The sequence below is a fragment of the Aspergillus foveolatus genome (genome assembly GCF_047715535.1).
Source record: "Aspergillus foveolatus strain CBS 279.81 unplaced genomic scaffold BDW70scaffold_17, whole genome shotgun sequence".
NCBI lineage: Eukaryota > Fungi > Ascomycota > Eurotiomycetes > Eurotiales > Aspergillaceae > Aspergillus > Aspergillus foveolatus.
Genome location: NW_027396081.1, coordinates 389,898 through 411,387, shown reverse-complemented (window position 1 = coordinate 411,387; position 21,490 = coordinate 389,898). Strand labels below are relative to the sequence as shown.

The following is a 21,490-nucleotide window of genomic DNA, read 5'->3' as shown; positions in this document are numbered from 1 at the left end:
ATTTTTATTCTTTACAAACATCGCTATTTTCTTGCTGTGCGCATTGCTAGCAGGTGAGTAAGCTGTTACTTCTGCTTTATCCCATGTTTCGTCTTTTCCATTCCTCCTTTTTTCGCGGTTGTATCACTTTCGCCGCCTCTGGCTGCATACTCAGATCTACGCTTGGCAGCGGCATCTCCCAGCCCTCCCGCCTTGTTCCGGGCAGGTTATTCCGGCCCGAACAAGCGATTTCCGCGCAGCAGAAAGGAAGAGGGAATCCAAGCAGCGCCCAAGTCTCCAAGTCCTGGAAGTCGGTCTGAGTCTCTGAGAACTTGACCTTGACTTACCACTCTTCTTCAGGCACCGCGCCTGATATCCACGCCTTCCCATCCCCTTCTCCTCATTTGCACAACTCCTCCACTTGCCTCTCCCATTTCATTGTACTGTCGCTGTTTTTCTAAGATCCACCTATACCTGATCTTGACGGTCGCCTACTTTACCACCCACCGCCCCCCTCTTCTCTCGCTGGCCTGATCTCCGCCAGCTGCTCCATCACTTCGCTTTCCGTACTCCATAAGAGCGCTTCAACCAGCATCGTCTTTTTTGTTGAACTATTCTTTTTTTTAATCATCCTCGCGATACAACCGTCCACGCGCTCATCTTATTTTGACTTTTCGTGCACACTAAACGCCGATCCTTTCTCGCTGCTTCTTTCGTGTTGCTAACTGCCAGTCGCAACTCCCAGCCATCTCGCGCGGTTGATCTCTACAGCTGAGGTCCTATGACCAATGTTATAGCGACTAGCTCCTTCACATCCGATATCTCTTTACGCCTACTGTCAGACGAACTCCTTATCGTGCGCTGGGAGAACCCTTCCTTTCGATTTATCTACACCTGCTATTGAGCGTGCAGACGCCGATCTCTCCGGCGCACTTTGCATACTCTTTCGCCGATCTATAATATCCATCTACTCTTATCGTTTCCCACTACTACTTCTGCGTCTATTTCCGCCTTCTATTGGGCTGTTTTGCTTCCAGCCTGTGGATGTGCGTATCAGCTATCTAAATCGCTCCCCCCGAGGACAGCCGAGTAGGAGAAGGTGACAGTCACTGGCACGCCAAAATGAATCCAATGAATGTCGGTGGAATGAATCCTGGTGTCGGTGGTCCGGTTGGAGGTGTCCAGATGGTCAATAATGGTTCGATGGTACCCCGTAATGATGGCAGTATGAACAATTCCCCTGAAGTCATGATCGGCAACCTCAACACATATATCTATGACTATTTTTTGAAACGCGGTTACCATGACTGCGCACGAGCCCTTGTCAAGGATGAATCGATTAAGCTCAACACTGAACCTCCTATCAAAACGAGTCCGGGTCAACGCAGGGACGGCGAGGTGAATGGTGTCGACGGCGACGCGGTGATGACAGACAGTAAAGACGGTGACAAACTGAAGATTCCTGACGACTTGCCTCGTCCCAATCTCAACAGCGAAAGTCAGTCGTCTTCGTTTCTCTTGGATTGGTTCAGCCTGTTCTGGGAGTTTTTTTGGTCCCAGCGTAAGAAAGGGAACAGCGCCGACGTGAGGCAATATCTCCAACACACTCAGGTATGAGCGCGAATCCTATCAATTTTACCCCCTTGCCGACCCTCTAACGTTCTGCGTCGCAGAATATGATGCGCATTAGAGAGCAGCAACAAAGTCAAATGTTCCGAAACCAGCAACAAATGATGCCGGGTCAGATGGGGCGGCTCAACAACATGCGTGGGAACGGAATGGTCCCTCCCAACTTACAGAAGGCCGTCCTGCAGAATAACACTGGTGGCTTGTACGTGTGCTTGCCCTCTATCCCTTTTATGCGCGGAATATCTACAATTTACAGCCCTACCAGTGGTGGGCAACCGAATGCTGATATTTTTTATAGCTCCCAGCAGCAATATGCGCAACTACAACAAAAGAGTCAACAGATGCAGATGATGCAGATGCAACGCGAGCATTCTGATATTGATATGAACGGCCACCGACCGCCCTCTCCATCCTCCGCCGAAAATGCGCCATCCCCGTCGAAACGACCCCGCCTTGAAGGTGGTCCCATGAATGGGCAACAACTGGCACCCAACGGACGTGGCCAGGGTCAGGCGATGCCTGGCCAACAGAACCCGATGTTGATCCAGAATGGACTTACACCGCGCGCGATGAACCCTAACCAATTTGGTGCTTTTCAGCAATCGGGTCCGGCTGCACAGCCAAAACCAATCCAGGTATATGCTCAAAACTTGGCTCTACATCACTCTCGCTCAGCAATGAATAACCAGGGCATGCCTAATGGTTTAATGAATCCCGGCGTAATGCCGAATCAGGCTGATCTGGTTCCCATGTCAGACGGCCAGGGTATGTATCAGATGAACAACGGCGAGTTTTATCCGAATGGCCAAATGGCGCAGGTTAGGCCTGGGGCTCAAACTCCTGGTGGCCAGCATGGTAACCATGCTCTCCAGGACTATCAAATGCAACTCATGCTCCTTGAGCAGCAAAACAAACGCCGACTCATGATGGCTCGCCAAGAGCAGGACAGCATGACCCGTGGCCCCGATGGTCAACCCTTGCCTGGGCAGCAGGGCCAACAGCAACCGGGTCAAATGCCTCCGGGTACTTCTCCCCAGGGCAGTAGGACGGGGGCGTCGCCAATCCCTAACGAGCAAATGAAGCGCAACACCCCCAAATTGAACCAGTCTGGTCTTCCAAATTCACCGAACGCTCCCGACGCAATGATGCAGGGTCGTGGGTCTCCTGCTTCAATGAACTTCACCGGGCAACTGCCCCCCGAAATGGCAGGTCAGTTCTACATCAAGACGATGCAGGAAGGTATGCAGGGCGCCAACGGTATGCGGCCACCGAGCTCCAACCCGGCATTTAGTGGCCCGCAAATGGGCCAACCAGTCCAGGCTGGCACGGCGAATCGAATGCCGAATGGAGGCTGGCAACAACAGCCAGGTGGTCAACCTGTTGTCCCACAGCAGTCTCCGATAATACAGCCCCCAACCACCGGAACACCCCAGAGTGTGAATTCAATGCCACCTCCCCAACCTCCTACAGCCAATGCCGGTCGTCAGCCTCCTCCATCTCCCCAGACTGGAAATGCTGCTCCCCCGACTCCGCAACCCGCTTCTAAGGCCGCGCCGAAGAAGAAAGAGACTAAAGATAGAGCCAAGGTTTGCTTTCCAACCATTAATCTCAACGCGTCCTTTCTGTCAATGCTAATCGTTTAAAGCGACCAAACAAAAAGACCGCAGCTGCAGCCGCAGCCGCGGCGGCTAACAACACGACCGCTACACCATCATCAGAGGCAGAGCAGCCACCGACTCCTACACCAGCGACGCCAATCACTCCCCAGCATCATCAATCCTTTAACAAGTCTGGTGGGAATGCCACTGCGGGCGCTCCTCCTCAGCCCACATCCGCTCCCGCTCAACAGACTTTTGTGCAGCCTCCGCCGCCTGATCAAACCCAGTCATTGAACGATCTTACCATGCCCGATGTAAGTTTTATATATGGAACTAAGTGTATCATTTGCTAACATTAGAATTAGCCATCTGCATTTAGCCTCGATTTCAGCGCACTGGAGAACCCGGACATCCTCGAGAATTTTGACTTCGATACATTCCTCAACACCGATACGGATACAGCAGGGTTCGGATTTGACCCAAGCATATCATACCCCGACGGTGTTGAGACTGGCACCGAGAGTGGTCTCTGAACGAAATCAATGGTTTTTAAATCAAAGCTATCTTATACCCTTGTTTTGTTTGTACATTCGTCGACCTGGTGCCAAGTTGGCTATTACCCTTTCCTCGCTTTCTTTCCATTTTCTCTTTCTGTTTCTTTTTTCTTTTTTCTTTTTTTTTTTTTCCTGTGCCGACATGATCTTGGATATGGATATGTGCCCGTGACACTGGCGTTGGTGTAATCTTGTTCTTTGCATATCCTTCCCTTTGCGTGCGCTCCGCGGAGTGTTGCTTCTGGTTTGGAATGGTTTGCGCTTCTGCTTGTGATCAAGCTGCTCTGGTTCGAGCTTCTCAACATCGCACGTCTTTTCTCCTTCTCCTTCTCCTTCTTTCATTCTTATATTACTACTACTACTTTCAATATTTGGTTAATCTCAAAATTCCAAAGACCCTCGATATGTGTTACTCTAGCGTCACTTACGCTTAAGAGTACCCTATCCAAGACACTCGCCTGGCTAGAATATTCTTTCCGTATCATTACTTCTTTACTTATTACTATTGTCATTATCATCATTATCACCATTAAATTTCATTTCATTTTTCATTTTTTGTTTTCTATTATCCTCTTTCTTTCTTATCGTCAATGAATCTGTCACTGCTTGTCACTGCTTATCATCTGTTATTTTGGGGGCGTTATCTTCAGTGGGCTTTTGTCAACACCTGGCTATTGTTATTGTTGGCTTTGACTGCGTTAGGAACGATCCTATGAACCAAGCAAAATAAATCTCGTCATGCCTTGCTCTTCATTCAGGTCTACCAGCACGTTTATGCCTCCCTGTTCTTACTCTCATGCGTAAGCGCGGGAAGCTAGGTTCTTCCTTCCCTTCTAGGGTCTTACTATCTTGAAAAGTCTGATGGGTTTGTACGAGTCTGAACACAGTCTACATAACCTTGGCAACAGCGCAAACTGACCGTCAGTTAACTATACTGACATAATCTTGTTTAGATTGTGACAACGGCTATTGGACTCTAGATTTGCTTATTTCCCATCTACTCTGAAAACAGGCGCAAAGCCCACGGTGGTGAATGCCTCCCTAGTAATAAGATAGCTCCCCAACAAACGAGGACGCAAGCGGGAACCAATTCATATCATGCATCCAAGCAGAATGTGTGTAATTCTTCGCAAGTTGAATCATTTTCCTTGCTCTGTCTAACCCTTTCAAATGGTGCTTGATATTCCTATAATTTTGGGTTGGCAAGCCCTAAGCGATTACTTTGACAAAACCACCGAGGATCATAGTTGGCTTCAGACCACACTGGCATCTTATGAGCTCACACATCATCAATCCAAATCACTTCCTAGCTGTGTCACCCCACCGAGTAATTGTTTCGCGCTCTTTGGCTGCGTTGTCTTCCAGCATCATGTCCTCCTTCACCAGATCAATCAGATAATTGTAAACATTCCAAGCGCAGGCTTCATGCACTGCAGTCCTAATACCACTGAATGTCTGAATACGCCCGATTGCGCCGGCCCTTGTGAGAAACGGATCACCTTCGAAATAAGCGGCCGCAGTATATTGTCCTTCGGTTTCGATCAGCCGGCCATCACTTCTCTCGAGCAGTATCTCGGGATGCTCCAACTTAAGGAGACTGCAGACTTCTTCAAACACTGATTGTCGCGACTCCCCTCCTGAGAGGAGAATCACAAAGTATATGTGTTAGCCTGAGGTTCGAGACTAGGGATATAGAGAAAGGGATCTATGTTACTTTCTAGCTTTGCGACCCAATTCTCAACGTTCTGAATTTCGCGTAATATATCAGAAGGTGTAACCTTCCAGTGCCGTTCTTCTTGGACCAATGGAGCCTCCACTACCGCTAATCTGCAGTTTTTCAACGGCTGCAGATTAGCGTTGCCTGGGGCAGGTTTGACCTGCGAAAAAGTTCGCGGCAACTGGTTTTTGCCGCCGTGCCTTCTCGCTATTCCTGAATGTTTGTAGTCTTTCAATTTCCTCGCCGGAGCACGTTGGCCAATAGACGAACAAAGGGAATCCTGAGCGGATTCATCCAAGAGCGCCTCAAAAGACCGTTTTCGATTCGAAGGACACTCGCGCTCTATCCGCTCGGTAGACTTACGATGATGGTCCCAGGGATTGACAGTCAACAGAGCCTTATTGGACTTTTTCAAGCTCGAGGGTTCTTCAGTATCGGCGCTCCCATAATCTTCCCTCACGAGCAGGTCGTAGAGAGCCACGTGTGCTGCGCTCTGCTTTGATTGCAGCTCCGCCGCATAGTATTTGAGAGGTGCAAAGTACGCACCTCCGCCTACCTCAACCTCGTGGCGGTACCCTTTGTGATGAGCATACTTTGTATACAATGGTTCAGGAAGTCTTTGATGCACGCAGTATTCTTTGATCCCTTAATTAGCATGCTGGCAGAAATCAAGGAGAATACTATCGTACCCTGCAAAGTTTCCACCCAATCCCAACCAGACGACACAAGTGAATCCCTAGGTCCTTCGGGCACGACCCAGTTTGGGAATTCAACTTTCAGTTTCTTCAAGGCCCCCTTGCATACGGAAACCTTCGCATTCTTTCGAGAGTCGTATACATGAGACTGGATGAATGTCATCCCGTAGATCGTCATTTTCACTCCCCATATCTACCTTTTCGGCCTTTTGTGAATTGGGATCTAGGAAGCAGAAGCGCCTTTGTTGCTATTATGCCGAAATAGTATAGTATATCAGACTCGCTGACCGAATCAATATCCAATGAATGAAGAGTAACAGGTACTCCTCGAGTAGCATCAGCTCTCGAATTCTACCAAAAATGTCAGTTACAACAACTTCGCGAAGCTCCGAAATGAAACCACCGTTGAGAGTGCGAATAACATCGCTCAGCCATACCTGGTTCCCAATACTTTCCTCTTCAAACGCTCGGTCCGCGGCCCCAGGGCGTGGTAGCGCCTTGGAAAAGCTCTCTGCCTCCCTCTGGCTTTGCTCCTCCGCTTCACACGCGGCCCAAGGACGCGATAGCTCTGTAAGAAAGTCATTCACCTGGTGCTGGTTTTGTCACTCCACCTTGACTGAGGTTCCGTCTCTCGGCGACTCAACACGGTTGGTAAGGTTGAGAAGAGGATTGGGAGTCCGAAGGAACGGGCTGGACGTAACGGGCGTGATCGTAGTCGAGAGATGCGAATCAAGAGAGTCTATGCAAGTTGACATAGTAGTAGAATAGAGGGTAGCAGGCACAAGCGTAGCCGAATTGGTATACAAATAGGAGGGGTTATTGTAACTAATCCATGGGGTCATTGCTTGATATGGTGCAGGGTAAGTTGACAAATTGAGAAATTCCGTCGACTCCGGTCGCAGACTATAATATGATGAAGGAGGATACGAGATCACGCCCAATTCTGGCTGTTCTGTCTGCTGGCTGTCCATGATCAAAAATTGCGGTGCTGAAACCTATGGCAGGCTTTAAAAGAGCAAGTAGATAAAAGTAGCGGTACCGCTGGCAGAATGGGCAAGGGCTGGGAAGATGGAGCGATGAGCAACAGGGCGTTGAATAGAAAGGTGGAGACGAATGGGAGAGGGTAGCAAGCTGAACTTGAATGTGTTGCTTGTTGTCGTCGTAGTTGGTAACACTGCTTCTTCCCGAGTAGGCAGGGTGTTGCAAACGTTCTTCTACTGAAGCAACTAGTTGCGAATGTTTAGAACAAACGATCAAAGCGAGTAGTAATGACTGATTGGATGGCTCAATAGAAAGAATAGTACAACAATGCAAAGCTGGCGCCCCTGAATTTTCACAGAATTGCGACGGTGATCCCACCTGGGAATCTGTAGTAACGAGGCAATGAAGATGGTCGGCAACATGGTCATATTGCCAAATCAATGCTTGTAAAGATAGGTGTCCCGTTGGATTCTCACTCGACTTCGTCAACCTCCGCAGTGGGACTGACAAGTGTCGATTGGGAATCAAGAAAACGATCGAAGCCGTCTTTATGAACGCTGTCTTTAATCCTGGAGAGATCCTGAGTGGGTGAGAGTAGAGTTGGTGAGAGAAGCACTGGCTCCTTCTTGTTAATGATGAGACAGTCGTCACGACTGGAATTGACCGAGCGCCTCTTTCTGCCATCAGTCGGGGTTTCGACGCCGCTATTGGTCAGCACGTTGAGTTTGGAAGGTGTCTGGCGTGCTTTATCACTGTCCCTACAAGCCTTTTCTGCTTCATTCTCCTTATTCTCTAGAGAAATCCCTTCCTTCCTGCTCTTGATAGGCCCACTAGGGCTGGCGTGGAGCTTGGCTGCCGCTCCCTGTTCGGCAGCAGGGTCAGGTGGCGTGGTGTTCGATGCTGCAGTTGTTGAACCGGATACATCGCGGGAGTTTGAACACGACATATCCTCTAGGATGTTGGCTGAGGCACGGCTATTTCCACTTTTGCGATGGGATGCGGAGCGTGCTTCTGCTGCTGCGGAGAGCTTAGTTCCCATCGGTATGGCGGTAGTGGCGGAGGCAGTCGTCGGAGGCTGAGTACTGCATGCGGGCTGCTTCGTAGGGCTGAGAGCTTGAATCAACTGGCTGTACGCGTCATCACCGATTGGGGCAACAAGGCTTGGATGTTTGCTATGTTCGTAGCTGATTCCGGTCATGCTCGAGATCGCTCGACTCCCGCTGGAGTTGGAGACATAATCCGGCATAGATATGTCCTCCCAAGACTGTCTCGCGCCACGATGTCGTGCAGCTGGGTCAAGCACGTAAGGGTCGATAAAAGGGTCGGCAAAGACGGTCTCCGGAGGTGCCCACCTAGGCTCCCTATAGTTCCCCTGCCACTGTGGTACAGGCCCTTGGTAGCTCCTATTTCTCCAGAAGTTCAATGCAGGTGGATTACCAATTTGTCCGGTGATAGGAGCTACCGGTGGCCGGGTTTCATCGTGCCGAGCAGCCGGTGAATGGGCGTGTGAGTCTTCCGCCTCTTTGGGATCACTCACTCCGCTTCCTGCGTTATATTTGAAAAGGCGCGGTTCCTTGCTCCACATAGAAGTATTAGGCCAGGCAATACTGGAGTATTCCAAGACATCTGGCCAAGGTGAGCTGGTGCTCTCATATTGAGCTGTTTCGATAAACTCACTTAGAGGCGCGTGTTGAAATGCGAAAGCAATGATTTCTTTCACTCGCTCGAAGGGAGGATTGCGATGCGGGCGCGCAAACCCTTCAGCAACAACTACCCTGATTCTTCCATGGAGGTCTCCTGCATCCCAGTGCCTCTGTTCAAGTATCTCCTGGTGGAATGGCGGAAAACGTAAGGTGTCCTGGTTGCCGTTCTTGTCGACGTCTGTGGAGTCCGGTGGACGTAAAGTTTAGTCTACAACGCTGAAAGGTGGATGGAATGGGGGAGAGAGACCTACGCGAGCTCAAGTCTGATATACCACAGTATTAGTCTTCTAGTCTTCTCTTGCAGAGGTCTAGGCCTACTGGATGACTTACCAATGACATGTGGCCAGTTTGTTCGCGGGGGAAAGACGCTGCCCCTGCATGACGACGATGACATGTTGAGTGCGACACCCACCTTGTTGGTGCCAAGGGTGACTTACGCGACGCACAGTCCATCCACGAAGACTCTGACCTCAAATAGCGAGGTATCATCTGGCTGCAACAGACTCTCCATCAAACGGCTTACATGGGGTGGCTCCCAGCTGTGTATAGACACTCGGAAGGGACTGTCTGCGGGGAGACTTGGTATGAAAGTGGTGAGAACCGGCAAGTAACCGAGATTTCCTTGCGGTTGATAATAGGCCGCCGAGCCAAAGAAGGCAGGATTGTGCAGGTAAGGGGATTCTAAGAATCCGATGTGATGTCAGTATGGATGCAATTTGAAGGCAATAATGGTACGTCCCTCGGTCCCGGGTCACAAAACATTGCGTCTTAAATTCCTGCACAGGGACCTTGGACTTCGCTGGGAATAGAAGTACGTCCCAGTTTTCGTAACGCATCGTGACCGAGTTCGCGTAACGCTGCTGGTGTTTTGTTTGTAATAAGATGAGAAACGAAGAATCTGGAGCTTGGACTGGAATCAAAGTAGAAAATATCAGGGTTAACAACACGGCCACATCTGCGAGTAGGGACAAGAAGGATGGGTTCGAAGTGAGAGTGGTTGAGTTGGGTAGAGGTGGCAGGGGATAGTGAACGGTGTTGTAGCGGGTGATGGAGAGCTCCTGCCACAATCGGACCTCAGTGAACAGCAGAAAGCGCCTGCCTGACTAGTAGGTAGAGAACCAAGTGTAGGCGAAGCAGTCTCGCATTGTATTGTGGCTTGGTGTTGGACGAACCCTATCTATGAACAGGACGTGACCCCGACTGGGAAGACAGAAACAGATATAAACCTGACCCTTGTAGAAGATCAATACGCCCAGAACAACCCGGTGCGTGACGCCATACCGGTCTCGCTATCGCGATTTAAAACACAAATGAAGGCGCCGGCGCTAAAAAACGAAGGGAGCGCTCTGCATATCGAACAGGGGAATCATCCGTAAGAAAGACACAGGCACTAAGACGGTAGCCGATATTCGAAGATGTAACAAAAAGCCTCAAGCGGACATGGAAAAAGAAGTAGCACATATGGTTACTTTGCTCAGTAAGTGCTCGACATCCGTCCAACAGCATTGACAGGTCAGCACACGGTATGCGATCAACCGGAACTCCGAAAGCAAGCATAGGCAGAAATAGTGCCGTCAAACCCAGCAGTTACAGGCTAGTGAAGACCCGCAAGCATTGATCCATGTGCAATAGCGAGAGCAGGCAATTCAGACTGACCCCGAACAACATCATAACATAGAACAGACGATGCGAACAAGGCAGTGGTGTACAGGCAGTCTAATAACAGAAAGCATTATTCAGCATCACGAAACTCAAGAGAGAAATTCGATTATTACCTTCATGCCACCCTCAGAGCAAACTTTTTTTGCAAACTGCCTTCCCATGGAGTACAGAAAAGCACAAGAACAATGCGCATCAGATTGAAGACATACGAGGAATGAAGCTAAGATTTGAATGTAACAGCAGAAAACTCGAAGAGGGAATTGGAAGGGGGTAGACGCAGCTAGAAAAGATGTTGGAAGATGGCAGTACATACGGATTTGCTTTCAAAGGCAAGGGAATTGAGGTGAGAAATTCGAAAGGTTGCAGAAGCAGGTGCGATAAAAACTCAGGTAATGTTAAAGATGGAAGCACTGCACACATCACGCACATAAAAACAGGAGATTGGGGTCCATCAAGAACCATAAAAACCGTCCCAAAGCTGAAACTGTATAAATGAAAGACCCATATTTTAAAGCGAAGCGAGCTCCTGTTGCTCCATCTCACCCGAAGAGACGCTAAACTTTCACTACAGTGAACCAGTCAGTAGATATTCAGGGAAAGTCGGCGGAAACAGGTAGATCAGTAAGCACTCACCTTCATAGGGGCGAAGCCGCCGTACTGATGTTGAGGAGGAAGGTACATGGGAGGGGGGGGAGGTGCGGGCCGATAAGGACTGCCAGCAGGGCCGGAGTTGTTCTGCGAGCGGCCCCAGCTCAAACGCACACGTGAATTACCGATGGGGTAGCCCTGCATCTGATTGATGGCCATCTCTGCGGCATGACGCTGAACGAATTGGACGAAACCGCATCCCTTTCCAGGAGGAATCTTGACGTAGGTGATTTCGCCGAATCCTTGGAAGAATGAGCGGAGCTCATCCTCGGTGACGTATCCAGAGAGACCGCCAACGAAGACAGTCGTGTTGTTGGGGTCGGTAAACTGATTCATTGGCTGGGGGGCGCCATAAAAGCCCATTGGGGGAGCACCCATGGGAGGATACATGCCAGCAGGACCGGGCATGCCCATACCGCCAGCAACAACGCCGGGACCCTTGTTCTTCGGAGTAGCTGTGGAGATGCGCATTGGACGGTTGCCGCAGTAAACCCCTTGCATCTCGCTTAGCGCACGCTGCTGATCGTTCTCATCAGAGAAACGAACGAATCCATAACCGCGCGACATGCCGCTGATTGGGTCAGTCATGATTTTGGCGGACTTGCAGGACGGGAAGCGGCTCTGGAAGAGAGAAACGAGGACATATTCGTTGACCTCAGGGCCCAGGTCACCGACGAAAATGGAGTACTCAGGGCCACGGTCGTCGCGGCTACGGTCAGCAAGACCACCACCAGTGGCCCAGTTCAGTTTGAAGAGACGGTTAGTGTTCGGCATTGGGGTGCCGTTCAGAGACAGGGCCTTGGCTGCAGCGGCGGGGCTGGAAAAATCAACGAAACAGTAACCGGCATTGCTCCTACTACCTACATTAGGATCGTCGCTCTCAGTGTCCAAATGCGCTGTAATGTACTCACCCAGAGAACTTGTCGCGGATCATCTTCACATTGACCTGCTCGCCCATCTGGAACCAAAGATTGCGGACGAAGTTCTCGTCGATCCAAGGCTCAAGCTCGCCCATCCTACATCGAAGATTAGTTAGGTCATCGTACGAACAGAAAGAGATGCGCTTGAAACCAAGCATGAAAGAGCTGCTGTGTTTGCACATACCAAAGAGTGGTCTTGCCCTCGTTTCCCTGCTGAGCAACAGCAGGAGCACCCTCACCCGGGGCTGGACCCTGGAATGGGGCGGTCGATGGGTCTGCCTGTCCAGTCATGGTAGTGTCAGCGGTAGCTGGAGCGCCCGGAGCCGTAGCGGCTGCGTCAGCCGCTGGGTGCTGGTTTTGGAAAGAATCGAAGTTCTGAAAGGACATTTTGAGTTGGATTCGGACGTTGGTAAAAATACGATTGACAGAGCTGGCCGCAAGTCAGTGTTAGCTTAGCTCACTGTGTTATTTGCGCGTCCCAGGAAATAATAGAGACCTCGCATACCTTAAGTTTTAAATGAGAAACAGAAATCTCAGGAAAACTTTTTGACGCGTAAATGGCCGAGTAATTCGTTGAGGTCGTCAAGGAGCGTGTCGTACGTTCGTTGAGCACTTGGTGAATGAGTTAATTGACTCCTGGACGCGACAACCGCAGTTAGCTAAGAAACCTCAGCTGTGAGTATATTTGAGGACGAGGATGAAGGCACAGGCTGGACTGAAACAAAAATGGGGCGATGTGATTCGAACAACAACAGTTAGAAGTGGAAGGAATCTCCAGGAAACCGATAGCCGGAATGGAAGCCCGGTCGTGATAGCGGTCACTTCCGAGTGGAAATTAGAGTGTGAAGCGACGATAAGATTGAGTACCGGAAAAAGCGACCGTGCTGAACAGGAAGTTCTGGATTCGAAAATTGAGGTACTGTCAAGCGAAAACGAAAGTCTTCACCAAATCGCCGGATTCGTCAATACCTTGGCATCCCTTCAACTGCGACCGTCTTGCGAGACAGCAAGATTGCCGCCAATTCAAGTTGCCCTTCAGTGACCGAATCGCAGGTGCTAGGAAATCTGATGGAGGTTTGCAAACCAGACTGAGGCTCCAAATACTAGGGCCGGTAGTTCGAGGTTTGACCATGAACAGCGGACAAAAGCCTGGAGCCGCAGGCATATAACGACTGACACATTCACTGACGTTATTGTTCCCGACAGAAGTTTACCGGTACCATAATAGATGATTGACCAGCTGCATCGTCACGTCCCTCAGAAAGGTGTCCGGAGCGGCCAGGTACATTTTGGCGTCGAGCGCATCAAGAGGAATGATCGTTGATCCGCAAGGCGACACCAGAAGCTTCCCGCAAAAAGAACAATGGACCGGCAGAAGATTGGGAGTCCAGCCCGGCGAAAGAAATAAAAAAAAGAAACAAAGATAAATGACTTACCAAATAATGCAGTATCAAATGGGAGTAACCTCGAGAAATGAGTATCGCAGGACGGTCGAGGACGAGGAGATCAATAGCGTTGCTCAGGCGCGGCACGACAAAGTTGTATGCGTGAGAACAGGGCGTAAGATAGCAGGCTATAACTCTCAGAAGGCGGAGAATATAAGAAATAGAGGAAGAGAAAAAAGGCAGACAAAAGACACAAAGCAGAGTTACAGAACTGATCCGCAAACCGACTCCGTGATTTCCGCAAGAACAAGAAACAGGGGAGGGAAGGCGAGGAAAGAAAGAGGAGGGGTAGGATGAAGATAATTCTTCAGATGGGAGGGGAGAGAGGGAAAGGAAGAAGAAGCGAACGAGGAAAGGAAGACTGGAACGATAGACTGGAGACTGGAGACTGACTAGGGCAGACCAGAAAAAGACGGGAACGCCAGCAAAAGAGACAAGAAAGACTGAGGATCGGTAAAAAAGACGGACAAACGAGATCCCAGGCTTGCAGCAAGCCCAAATTCCTCGAAAATATTATTATACACACGCACAAGCACAGAGCACTGCGCCCTGCCTGTGAGGAGACGAGGGGCGACGCTCTGGTGGGACGAAGAATTTTTCAGTCTCTGTCATCATTCCTTCTGTCCAGGATCTGCCTGCCCACCAGGTTTACGAGCCGGCGCTGCAATGCAATCTACGAAGTACAAAGTATCCAAGAGTACTCATGTACTCACTTTCAGTCCATCAACATCATCATATTGGACTTGGGAAGGCGTGAAAACAGTTGGTCCTATCCTCGTTCGCCGAGAATTGTGACTGAGATACATGTACGGTACGGTATATACAGACCAAATACGGCCGCTTGGAGGAGCAGCCAATCGTTGCAGACCAGATGACCGCCGCAACCTGCGGGTTTGCATCCTGAGAAGATCTTAATCCATTGCACGCCGCTAACCTCAAGATACTGCATCTGGGGAGTAAGAGACTTGATATACATGTCGTGCAGTGCCTGGCTAAGATCGGCCCAAGAATCTGGATCTGAACACTTTGTGCGGATACTACTAGTAGTCACTACGGAGACGCTACTAGAAGTAAGCCAGCCTCCATAACATGATCTGAATACAATCGTTATTGCTGACGATCTGTTCAACCTTCATCGCTTCAAGGCAGGCACGCGAAGCTGTAAAACAGCGATTTTACGTATTTGCAGGAAGGATTCTGCAAGGCAAGGATTCGACTTGGAGGCACATGCCATTTTTGGGGTAATGGCTATGATGTTGCAAGGACTTTTTCGAGCTCGAATCTCGCACTGTGACTCGTCGAGTGTCATCCGCGTCCCATGGGCCCTTCGTCATGGCGTCTCCGCCAGGCTCTGGACGGCAGTGAACGCTCACAGATTATTCGTAGATCGGTGCCCGCTTGCAGTTGCGCCAGTACCCTGTTCCTTGGATCGTTGAATCCACGGTCCTTCAAGCCTTGAGACGCATTTGACTAGGAAGAGGACTGAAACGTGAGAGCTGGAACCTGAATTCGAACGGCAAAAAAAAAAGACTGGAGAGAACGTCAAAGAAGGCTGAACAGTGGAAAACGCGCCCCACTGTGAGCCCCAAAACCTTGGTTCGTGGAGCACATTGTGTGTGCCCTTGATTGTTCTTGTGCGTGCATACAACCGAGGCCATCTGCCCTTTGCACATTATACCAGTCGCCAGGTCGATAATTGTCAAATCAAACAGCTTCGGACTGGAGTATTATTACCATGATCGTCGCAAGTACACATTATACGCAGTGAGGCGAGTTTCCTTGCTTATAAAATCCTTGCTTGGACGACGGTAAGCCTAGCGTATTTACGTACTGTGTACATTACCAATTTACCATACCTGGAGCACTCAGCTAACCACCAAAAAGCAAAGCAGCAGCGGCCTAAAGCTGAGGCTCCAGCTGCTGAGGTTATGGGCCAAGATCCACTCTCAGAAACACAACCAAGGCTTGATTCCTCTGTGTTAGTATGCTCTTCGTTTGGCCATCACGATACTGCTGCTTTTGCGTTCTTGACGTGTCTGCTGAGGTTGACTTTGTATAGTGACCACTTTCGAGATACATCAGGTAAAGCTTCTTGATTCTTAATCTCCTGATAAACTCCGCGCCGGGTCTCAGTCTTGCCTTGTCTCGTCAGATTCAGACCAACGCAGGTCCAAGCTCCAGCTTTCCACTCGACGGAGCCGGAGCCGGAGACGGAGTGCCTTACGGAACGGGACACAAAAGCCACAAACCTGGCAGCCTCAGCGCTAGTCCTGCTTGGGTTTAATTGCTCGTCGGAGGACGCGTTCGCGACGTGAGTTCCGACAATCTCCATCTAATCCAGGCTCAAGTCTCGGCTCTTGAGCAAGGGCAAGCCCCTTCAGGTTTCCTAAACTTCTCAAATGTTCATAGGATAGAGCACTGGACCTGTGATATTAGAGCGGCGCAATTGAGCGAACCCTCAATTACATATGCGTACTAGTCCAGCCACAAGTAACCATTGCGCCTGTGCGACTCAAATCTGGGAAGGATCACCAGCTCTAGTTGCACGCTGAAATCACAAGCTGCATCCCCAGACCCAAACTGCGTCTAAGGAGAACTGGAAGCTTGCAGCTGATACCCTCCAGTCTCTGCACAAGCTGTCCCTCACAGGAAACCCTTGCAACTAATCCAACTAGCTTGCCTACCCCTGTCATGACCCCAGGGGATCATGCGCGTTTCAGCAAGAATTCCGGTTCATGACCTGTATTTTTGAGGTTTCATTTGGTACGGAGTATTATGTCGAGACTATCTCACCCGGCAGTCGACTGGTACAACCCAGTAATCCAGCATCAGCCCATGTCTATGCTTAGACCTCCTTCTGTGGAGGGAAATTCTCGCCCTAGTGATTTACAGTCTGAACAAAAGTTCGTCCAGGGTTCAATTTATGCATGGTTCGTGGTGTTCAAGGTCCAGGGTACCCTACCCTACGAAAGTATTCGACCTGCACAGAGCCACTTGGGAAAACCGACACAGCAAAAGCCCTCCTCAGCCGTGGCACCATAGACCGAGCCATGTCTACAGTCAAGTTATAGCATGGCCGTGACTTTTCCGCAAATAACCGTAGCATATTCTGTTGGATTGTTGTCTTACCCCGAATATTGAGTAACTTATAACTTCTCAGACATGAAAACACCGAATCATGGACTCGCAGACATGTTCTCTTCTTCACCACGCGCCATATCCTCGTCACAAAACTCCACCTCTGTACCCAGTTCATCACCCAACAACTGGATTGTCTTCTCATAAACTCTTGCTGTCTCCATCTCCCACTTCTCTGGCCTGTCCGCTTCCAATCCAAAGTCCAAACCCATCTCATCCTCGTCCTCGACATCGTCAATACCCTCAGAATCATCATTTCCATCCGCACCCGGATCACTTCTATCCCCCTTCTCAACAACAAGCACCCTTGCTGTCTCGGCAATACTCTTGATTCTCACCTTCTCCGTCATAGAAACAACATTCCGCCTACCTTCGAACCCTGAAAGCGGCTGGCCCGTCTCGGCGTTTTCACCTAGTATTAGCGACGCAAAGAACGAGTCTAGTTTGCGGAGCAGACGGAAGGTCGCTTTTTTAGAGAAGGGGTAATCTGGGAGAAAATTGTTCACGAGGCCAGAAAGGGAGATCAGGTATGGGATTTGGAGGGATGCTAGGAGTACAGCAACATGTCAATCTTGCCCTTTGGAAGATAGAAGAGGGGGGCGGATGTAGTAAGGAAACATACGAGTCCCACTAACCCAGAGCACATCAACAACGCTCTCGATATCCTTCACGACTTCCTTGAAACTCTCATACCCGCGTTCTTTCTCTTCTCCTGCCTCTCTCTCCCTATTCGAGGCAGACTTAGTTTTCGTCTCGTTACCATTCAGTTGTGTCGGCTGCTGTTCCAAAACACTACTGAACTTCTTCGCGTGCCGCCGATTAATCGCCAGTATCGTCTTGTCAACATAGTTGATTACTGTAGATTCTTTCATAGATCCCGGCCGAATCGGATGCGTTCTTTGTTTTGGGAGGACCGACGGCGTAACGGTGGACGCTGAGGGGGCTGGAGATAGAGCTGACGGTTGCATAAAACCGCCGCCGGCGGGGCTTACGCCGTTGGTTGTGGTCATGGTCGGAATTGCATTAAGGTCGGGATCGAGGTCGAGGCTGGATTGTTTCCTAAGACAGGTGCTCCGCAGAGTGTTATATTTCGGAGAAGTGCGACTGCTCGATCTGAAAATGAAATCCCCGCGGCGGGGTGTAATAATATTCTGTATGTGGCTCTCTTCCCCGTGGGGTACTCGGCTATGTATATATTTCCAATAGAGGCAGTATCTGAAAAAAAATCCCTGAAATTAGAATAGAGCAGCGAGCAACGAAATAGATATATCTGCTTTCATAGCAGTGTATGCCTTTAGCCTTCTTAAGCCTGGGGTCGAAGATGTCATGCCAAGAGTTTTATATGGTCCGTGCATAGCAGCTAATCGAGATCTAAATGCATTGGACGAGAGGCGGGGACGAATGCCTACGTAGTTTTTCTAGGAGGCCATAGAGTATAAATATGTAGATAGGGTTAAAGAGCATTGCTGAAAGTGTGTATGTCATTCCATGAAATATACATTGCGGAAAGGACAATGTCTATAGTCCAGTGCAGCTGATAATAAGCCTGTAATGATGGATAGTCAGCAGACGCCGCCAGATATGCTGAATCAACAAGGTGCATAATAACAGTTCTTCAGGAAGGTGAGAAGATTGTTATTGATGCTGGTGTTTGAAGGCAGTGCATGACATCAACATAGGAGTCTTGCTACTCTGGCCCCAGCGTATTCATCATGAGACGGACATGAGTATCAAGGAAAATGTATAAACATACAGATTGCGACAAGCGAGTTTCACACCACAAAAATGCGTCGGCCCAGAGATGATCAACGCAATGAAGACCTTTTGTACCCTCCAAACGCCGTGCTAAACCATATGAAACCATCAAGTGAACGGAACCCGTCATTCAGGCTAAAGCCAGTTAGTATATAAACCAACTATAAACGGGCATAACAGGTAGAAACTGACCCGAATTTTGCCCTTCCGCATCTTCAACTCCTCCAGCCTCTTCTTATCCTCATCGAACTTCTTCAATAAATCGATCTGCCTTTCCTTCCTCTTCTCCCTAGACTGGAACCGGTAGAAGTCCCCAAACCCTTCGGTCTGCTTCTTCTGCTTCTCAATTAACCGCTTCGCCTCCTCCTCTCCAGCTGCGGAGGTAAGCCTTGGGCCACTCGTAACAGCAATGAAGCCATCCTCGTCGGGCTCCGCCGCACGTCGCGCAGCCTCTCGTTTTCTAGCCTCCGAAACCTCCGCAAAGACAGTCATATACTCGTTCACCGCGCGCAGCAGCTCAGCTCGAGGTGGGTAGCACGCTCGCTGGTGGTAGACGTAACGATGAAGGCCTAGCGAGGGGATTCGATCCGCAATACCTTCGCCCCAGGTAATAGTGGTAGACTTCCGTGCTGCCTTCTTTGCCGCCTTCATGCTCGCCTCCATACTAGCCTTATCAACGAAAACCACTACCGCATGCGATCCGCTGCGCTGCAGCTGACGGTCCCATGTCGGCGGGAGCGAAATATTATCCAACCGATTCTCGAGCTCATCCGCCGTCACGCGCTTACGTTTCTTGCTCTTAGCAACATTCGTGCCTTGCACGAGGGCCAGTTGCGCGGCGTCATGCTTCTTCCCTGTACGTGCGGCCTCGAACTCGACGCGTTCAACACGGCCGGCGGAAAGTTGCGTGCCAAATAAGTGGCGTATATGTGTTTCTGTCGTGTCAATGGGGATGTTGACGAGGAAGAGCGAACGGGGTGTATCAGCGTCGGGGATGCGTGGTTCATGCTGGCGGAGGTAGAGGTAGTGTGTTGCAGGTGTGTTGAAAGCGCCAGTGCTTGGGAGGTTGAGAGGCAGGGCTGTATAGCCTGCTATCTCGATAGTTTTCTTCATTTTGCTCTTCTTCGAATGATTATATTGTACTGGAGGTCAATGTTGTTGCGTTGAGATCGAGTTTTGTCCGCGGAGGTTACTTGGCGGAAATTTTACGGAGTGGAGAATTGATTGGTTGGATGGTGCAGAAGAACTCCGTAAATTGGACCGCTGTCATAAGTGGTACCACTAACTTGACAACATCAACAATTAACTCCGACAATGAATAGGTATTCTAGAAATTTTCAATTGTCATTCCACTACTCCATATCTTCGTTTGCTTATACCTTGTCGGGATCGTCAATACCGCCATTGGTGATCAGATATGTCGCCTCACGCTCAGGACAGTCTGAAGTATATATTCAGCAAGCATCCATTACTTGCCATGGAAAGTCAAAACTAACCTGGTGAGTCCTGGATTTTTGCCACGCGCTCCTCGCCACGACCTTTCCGAAGCAGAACTCGAGTCGTGGAGGCATGAGCAAGAACATGTCCACCGACAGGCTTACGGCCATCAGCTCCAGAGAAGAGCGCACTGGCACCAGGATCACTCTGAACTTGGTTCGTCTTAACAGTGGTGTGAGCCTTGTTCCAAATGCAGAGTATCGTGCTTACCATTAAGACGCACACATTGAACTCTATTACAAAACATCAGCCGAGTTCTTGACGATGAGTGACGGGCTCACCTTCGGCCATATGAGCGAGCTTCATCAGGAACTGATTGAGCTTCTGTTGGCGATCCGCTAGCTCTCCACGTCCACAGTAATCAACCCTGAAACAATTCATAATGCTGTCGATGATCAGCAGCCTATACTCCCCACCAACAAACTCTTTGCTAAGAGTGTTCAGCAACTCGAGCTGATGCTCGCTATTCAAAGCACGGGCATAAGCAATGTTCTCCTTAGCAGAGTCAGGGTCAACTCCAAACCGTTCTGCAATCTGCCCAATGCGCTCAGGACGGAATGTGCCTTCTGTGTCAATGTAAGCTACCTTTCCCTCTGCACCGCCCATGTCCTTGGGAAGCTGTGCGACAACGGACATGGTGTGGGAGAGTTGGGTCTTGCCGCAGCGGAACTCGCCGAATACTTCGCTGATGCTCATACTCTGGAAACCACTGCATTTGTCAGAAAGCTAGCTTCTCACAGCTGTGAGATACACACCCTCCAAGGATCGAATCAAACTGCTTGCTGCCAGTTGAAATACGGACAACTCTCTTCCGTTGATGGCTGAGTTCCATTGCAGTTATGAAACCCGAAGCCGAAGGCTATTACGGTTAGCATATATAGATATTGAAGACCTTTCTATAACCTTACCAGACACTTGTTGATAGCCTCTTTGATCTTTTCCACCTTGATCTCACTAAAACCCTTGATCTTCAACAAGGTCTTCCTCGTTGCCCCGTGTATCGACTCGATGGCAATAAGTAAGCGTCAGGACAGTAAACAGGGCTGGCAGGAGAAATACAGCAATAGTGAAGAATCCATTCGCCTTGAGCTTTGTGATATCCGCAGCACCAATTCCTGTATATGGTCAATCTTGAAAGAGAAGAGCAAGTCGGATGAGTACCATGAGCTTGAATGCAGTCAATATCAACGATGTAGTCCTATCGTACGTGATATCACCGTTAGCGAACAGTTCTGAAGCAGACGTGATGCAAGCACATAAGAGAATAAACGCAGGAGAGAGCTAGACTCACATCGTCGCCGAATTCGTCGCTGACTTCAGATCCGGGCATGGCGAAGAGGATGAGGAGGCAGATCCAGACTTGTTATAAGAGTCGTTGTATAGATGGGGTTTAGATTCCTATGATGATAGCGCTGGAGGGTATAAGTAGCTACTGGAGGTCAGAAAAGAAAGAATGGAAGAGATATGCCGACGTCTCAGGGTACTTATGTAGTTGGGAGGAATGACCTGCGGCGGCAGACTGGGCTGATATAATGAGCTCACAAGGCTTGGAAATACCCTCCGCATTCA

At 49.7% G+C, this 21,490-nt stretch overlaps 8 protein-coding genes across 8 annotated transcripts; 1 reads left to right on the top strand and 7 right to left on the bottom strand.

Annotated features, from left to right (window-relative positions):
- Nucleotides 1–1,125: 1,125 nt before the first annotated feature.
- somA (putative cAMP-dependent protein kinase pathway protein (Som1)) lies at nucleotides 1,126–3,739 on the top strand (the record flags this gene model as incomplete). Its single annotated transcript, XM_073739018.1, has 5 exons — nucleotides 1,126–1,590; nucleotides 1,653–1,810; nucleotides 1,907–3,194; nucleotides 3,254–3,520; nucleotides 3,572–3,739. The coding sequence occupies 5 exons, from the start codon at nucleotides 1,126–1,128 to the stop codon at nucleotides 3,737–3,739; spliced, it is 2,346 nt and encodes a 781-aa protein (XP_073597162.1).
- A 1,320-nt stretch (nucleotides 3,740–5,059) lies between these two features.
- Nucleotides 5,060–6,350, bottom strand: BDW70DRAFT_159014 (uncharacterized protein; the record flags this gene model as incomplete). Its single annotated transcript, XM_073740627.1, has 3 exons — nucleotides 5,060–5,397; nucleotides 5,475–6,113; nucleotides 6,167–6,350. 3 exons carry the CDS (start codon nucleotides 6,348–6,350, stop codon nucleotides 5,060–5,062), a joined length of 1,161 nt encoding a protein of 386 aa, XP_073597161.1.
- Nucleotides 6,351–7,348: 998 nt separating this feature from the next.
- On the bottom strand, nucleotides 7,349–9,692 carry BDW70DRAFT_167155 (uncharacterized protein; the record flags this gene model as incomplete). Its single annotated transcript, XM_073742166.1, has 5 exons — nucleotides 7,349–8,779; nucleotides 8,831–9,034; nucleotides 9,175–9,268; nucleotides 9,380–9,434; nucleotides 9,592–9,692. The coding sequence occupies 5 exons, from the start codon at nucleotides 9,690–9,692 to the stop codon at nucleotides 7,626–7,628; spliced, it is 1,608 nt and encodes a 535-aa protein (XP_073597160.1). The 3' UTR covers nucleotides 7,349–7,625.
- Nucleotides 9,693–10,954: 1,262 nt separating this feature from the next.
- BDW70DRAFT_31230 (RNA-binding protein) lies at nucleotides 10,955–12,649 on the bottom strand. The gene is made up of 5 exons (XM_073743732.1): nucleotides 12,592–12,649; nucleotides 12,271–12,516; nucleotides 12,078–12,182; nucleotides 11,152–12,019; nucleotides 10,955–11,083 (listed from the first exon to the last, which is right to left on the bottom strand). Exons 2-5 carry the CDS (start codon nucleotides 12,471–12,473, stop codon nucleotides 11,081–11,083), a joined length of 1,179 nt encoding a protein of 392 aa, XP_073597159.1. The 5' UTR covers nucleotides 12,474–12,516; nucleotides 12,592–12,649; the 3' UTR covers nucleotides 10,955–11,080.
- Nucleotides 12,650–15,962: 3,313 nt separating this feature from the next.
- BDW70DRAFT_134218 (uncharacterized protein) lies at nucleotides 15,963–16,249 on the bottom strand. Its single transcript, XM_073736463.1, has one exon. The coding sequence runs from the start codon at nucleotides 16,222–16,224 to the stop codon at nucleotides 16,069–16,071; it is 156 nt and encodes a 51-aa protein (XP_073597158.1). The 5' UTR covers nucleotides 16,225–16,249; the 3' UTR covers nucleotides 15,963–16,068.
- A 182-nt stretch (nucleotides 16,250–16,431) lies between these two features.
- BDW70DRAFT_134217 (general transcription factor IIH subunit TFB6 family) lies at nucleotides 16,432–17,918 on the bottom strand. Its single transcript, XM_073736462.1, has 2 exons — nucleotides 17,292–17,918; nucleotides 16,432–17,216 (listed from the first exon to the last, which is right to left on the bottom strand). Exons 1-2 carry the CDS (start codon nucleotides 17,677–17,679, stop codon nucleotides 16,708–16,710), a joined length of 897 nt encoding a protein of 298 aa, XP_073597157.1. The 5' UTR covers nucleotides 17,680–17,918; the 3' UTR covers nucleotides 16,432–16,707.
- Nucleotides 17,919–18,168: 250 nt separating this feature from the next.
- On the bottom strand, nucleotides 18,169–19,549 carry BDW70DRAFT_134215 (putative ribosomal small subunit assembly protein). Its single transcript, XM_073736461.1, has 2 exons — nucleotides 18,617–19,549; nucleotides 18,169–18,559 (listed from the first exon to the last, which is right to left on the bottom strand). The coding sequence occupies exons 1-2, from the start codon at nucleotides 19,535–19,537 to the stop codon at nucleotides 18,551–18,553; spliced, it is 930 nt and encodes a 309-aa protein (XP_073597156.1). The 5' UTR covers nucleotides 19,538–19,549; the 3' UTR covers nucleotides 18,169–18,550.
- A 248-nt stretch (nucleotides 19,550–19,797) lies between these two features.
- On the bottom strand, nucleotides 19,798–21,251 carry BDW70DRAFT_159009 (recombinase DMC1; the record flags this gene model as incomplete). Its single annotated transcript, XM_073740626.1, has 8 exons — nucleotides 19,798–19,865; nucleotides 19,921–20,154; nucleotides 20,203–20,630; nucleotides 20,677–20,780; nucleotides 20,830–20,925; nucleotides 20,981–21,036; nucleotides 21,083–21,119; nucleotides 21,213–21,251. The coding sequence occupies 8 exons, from the start codon at nucleotides 21,249–21,251 to the stop codon at nucleotides 19,798–19,800; spliced, it is 1,062 nt and encodes a 353-aa protein (XP_073597155.1).
- Between the last annotated feature and the right edge of the window lie 239 nt (nucleotides 21,252–21,490).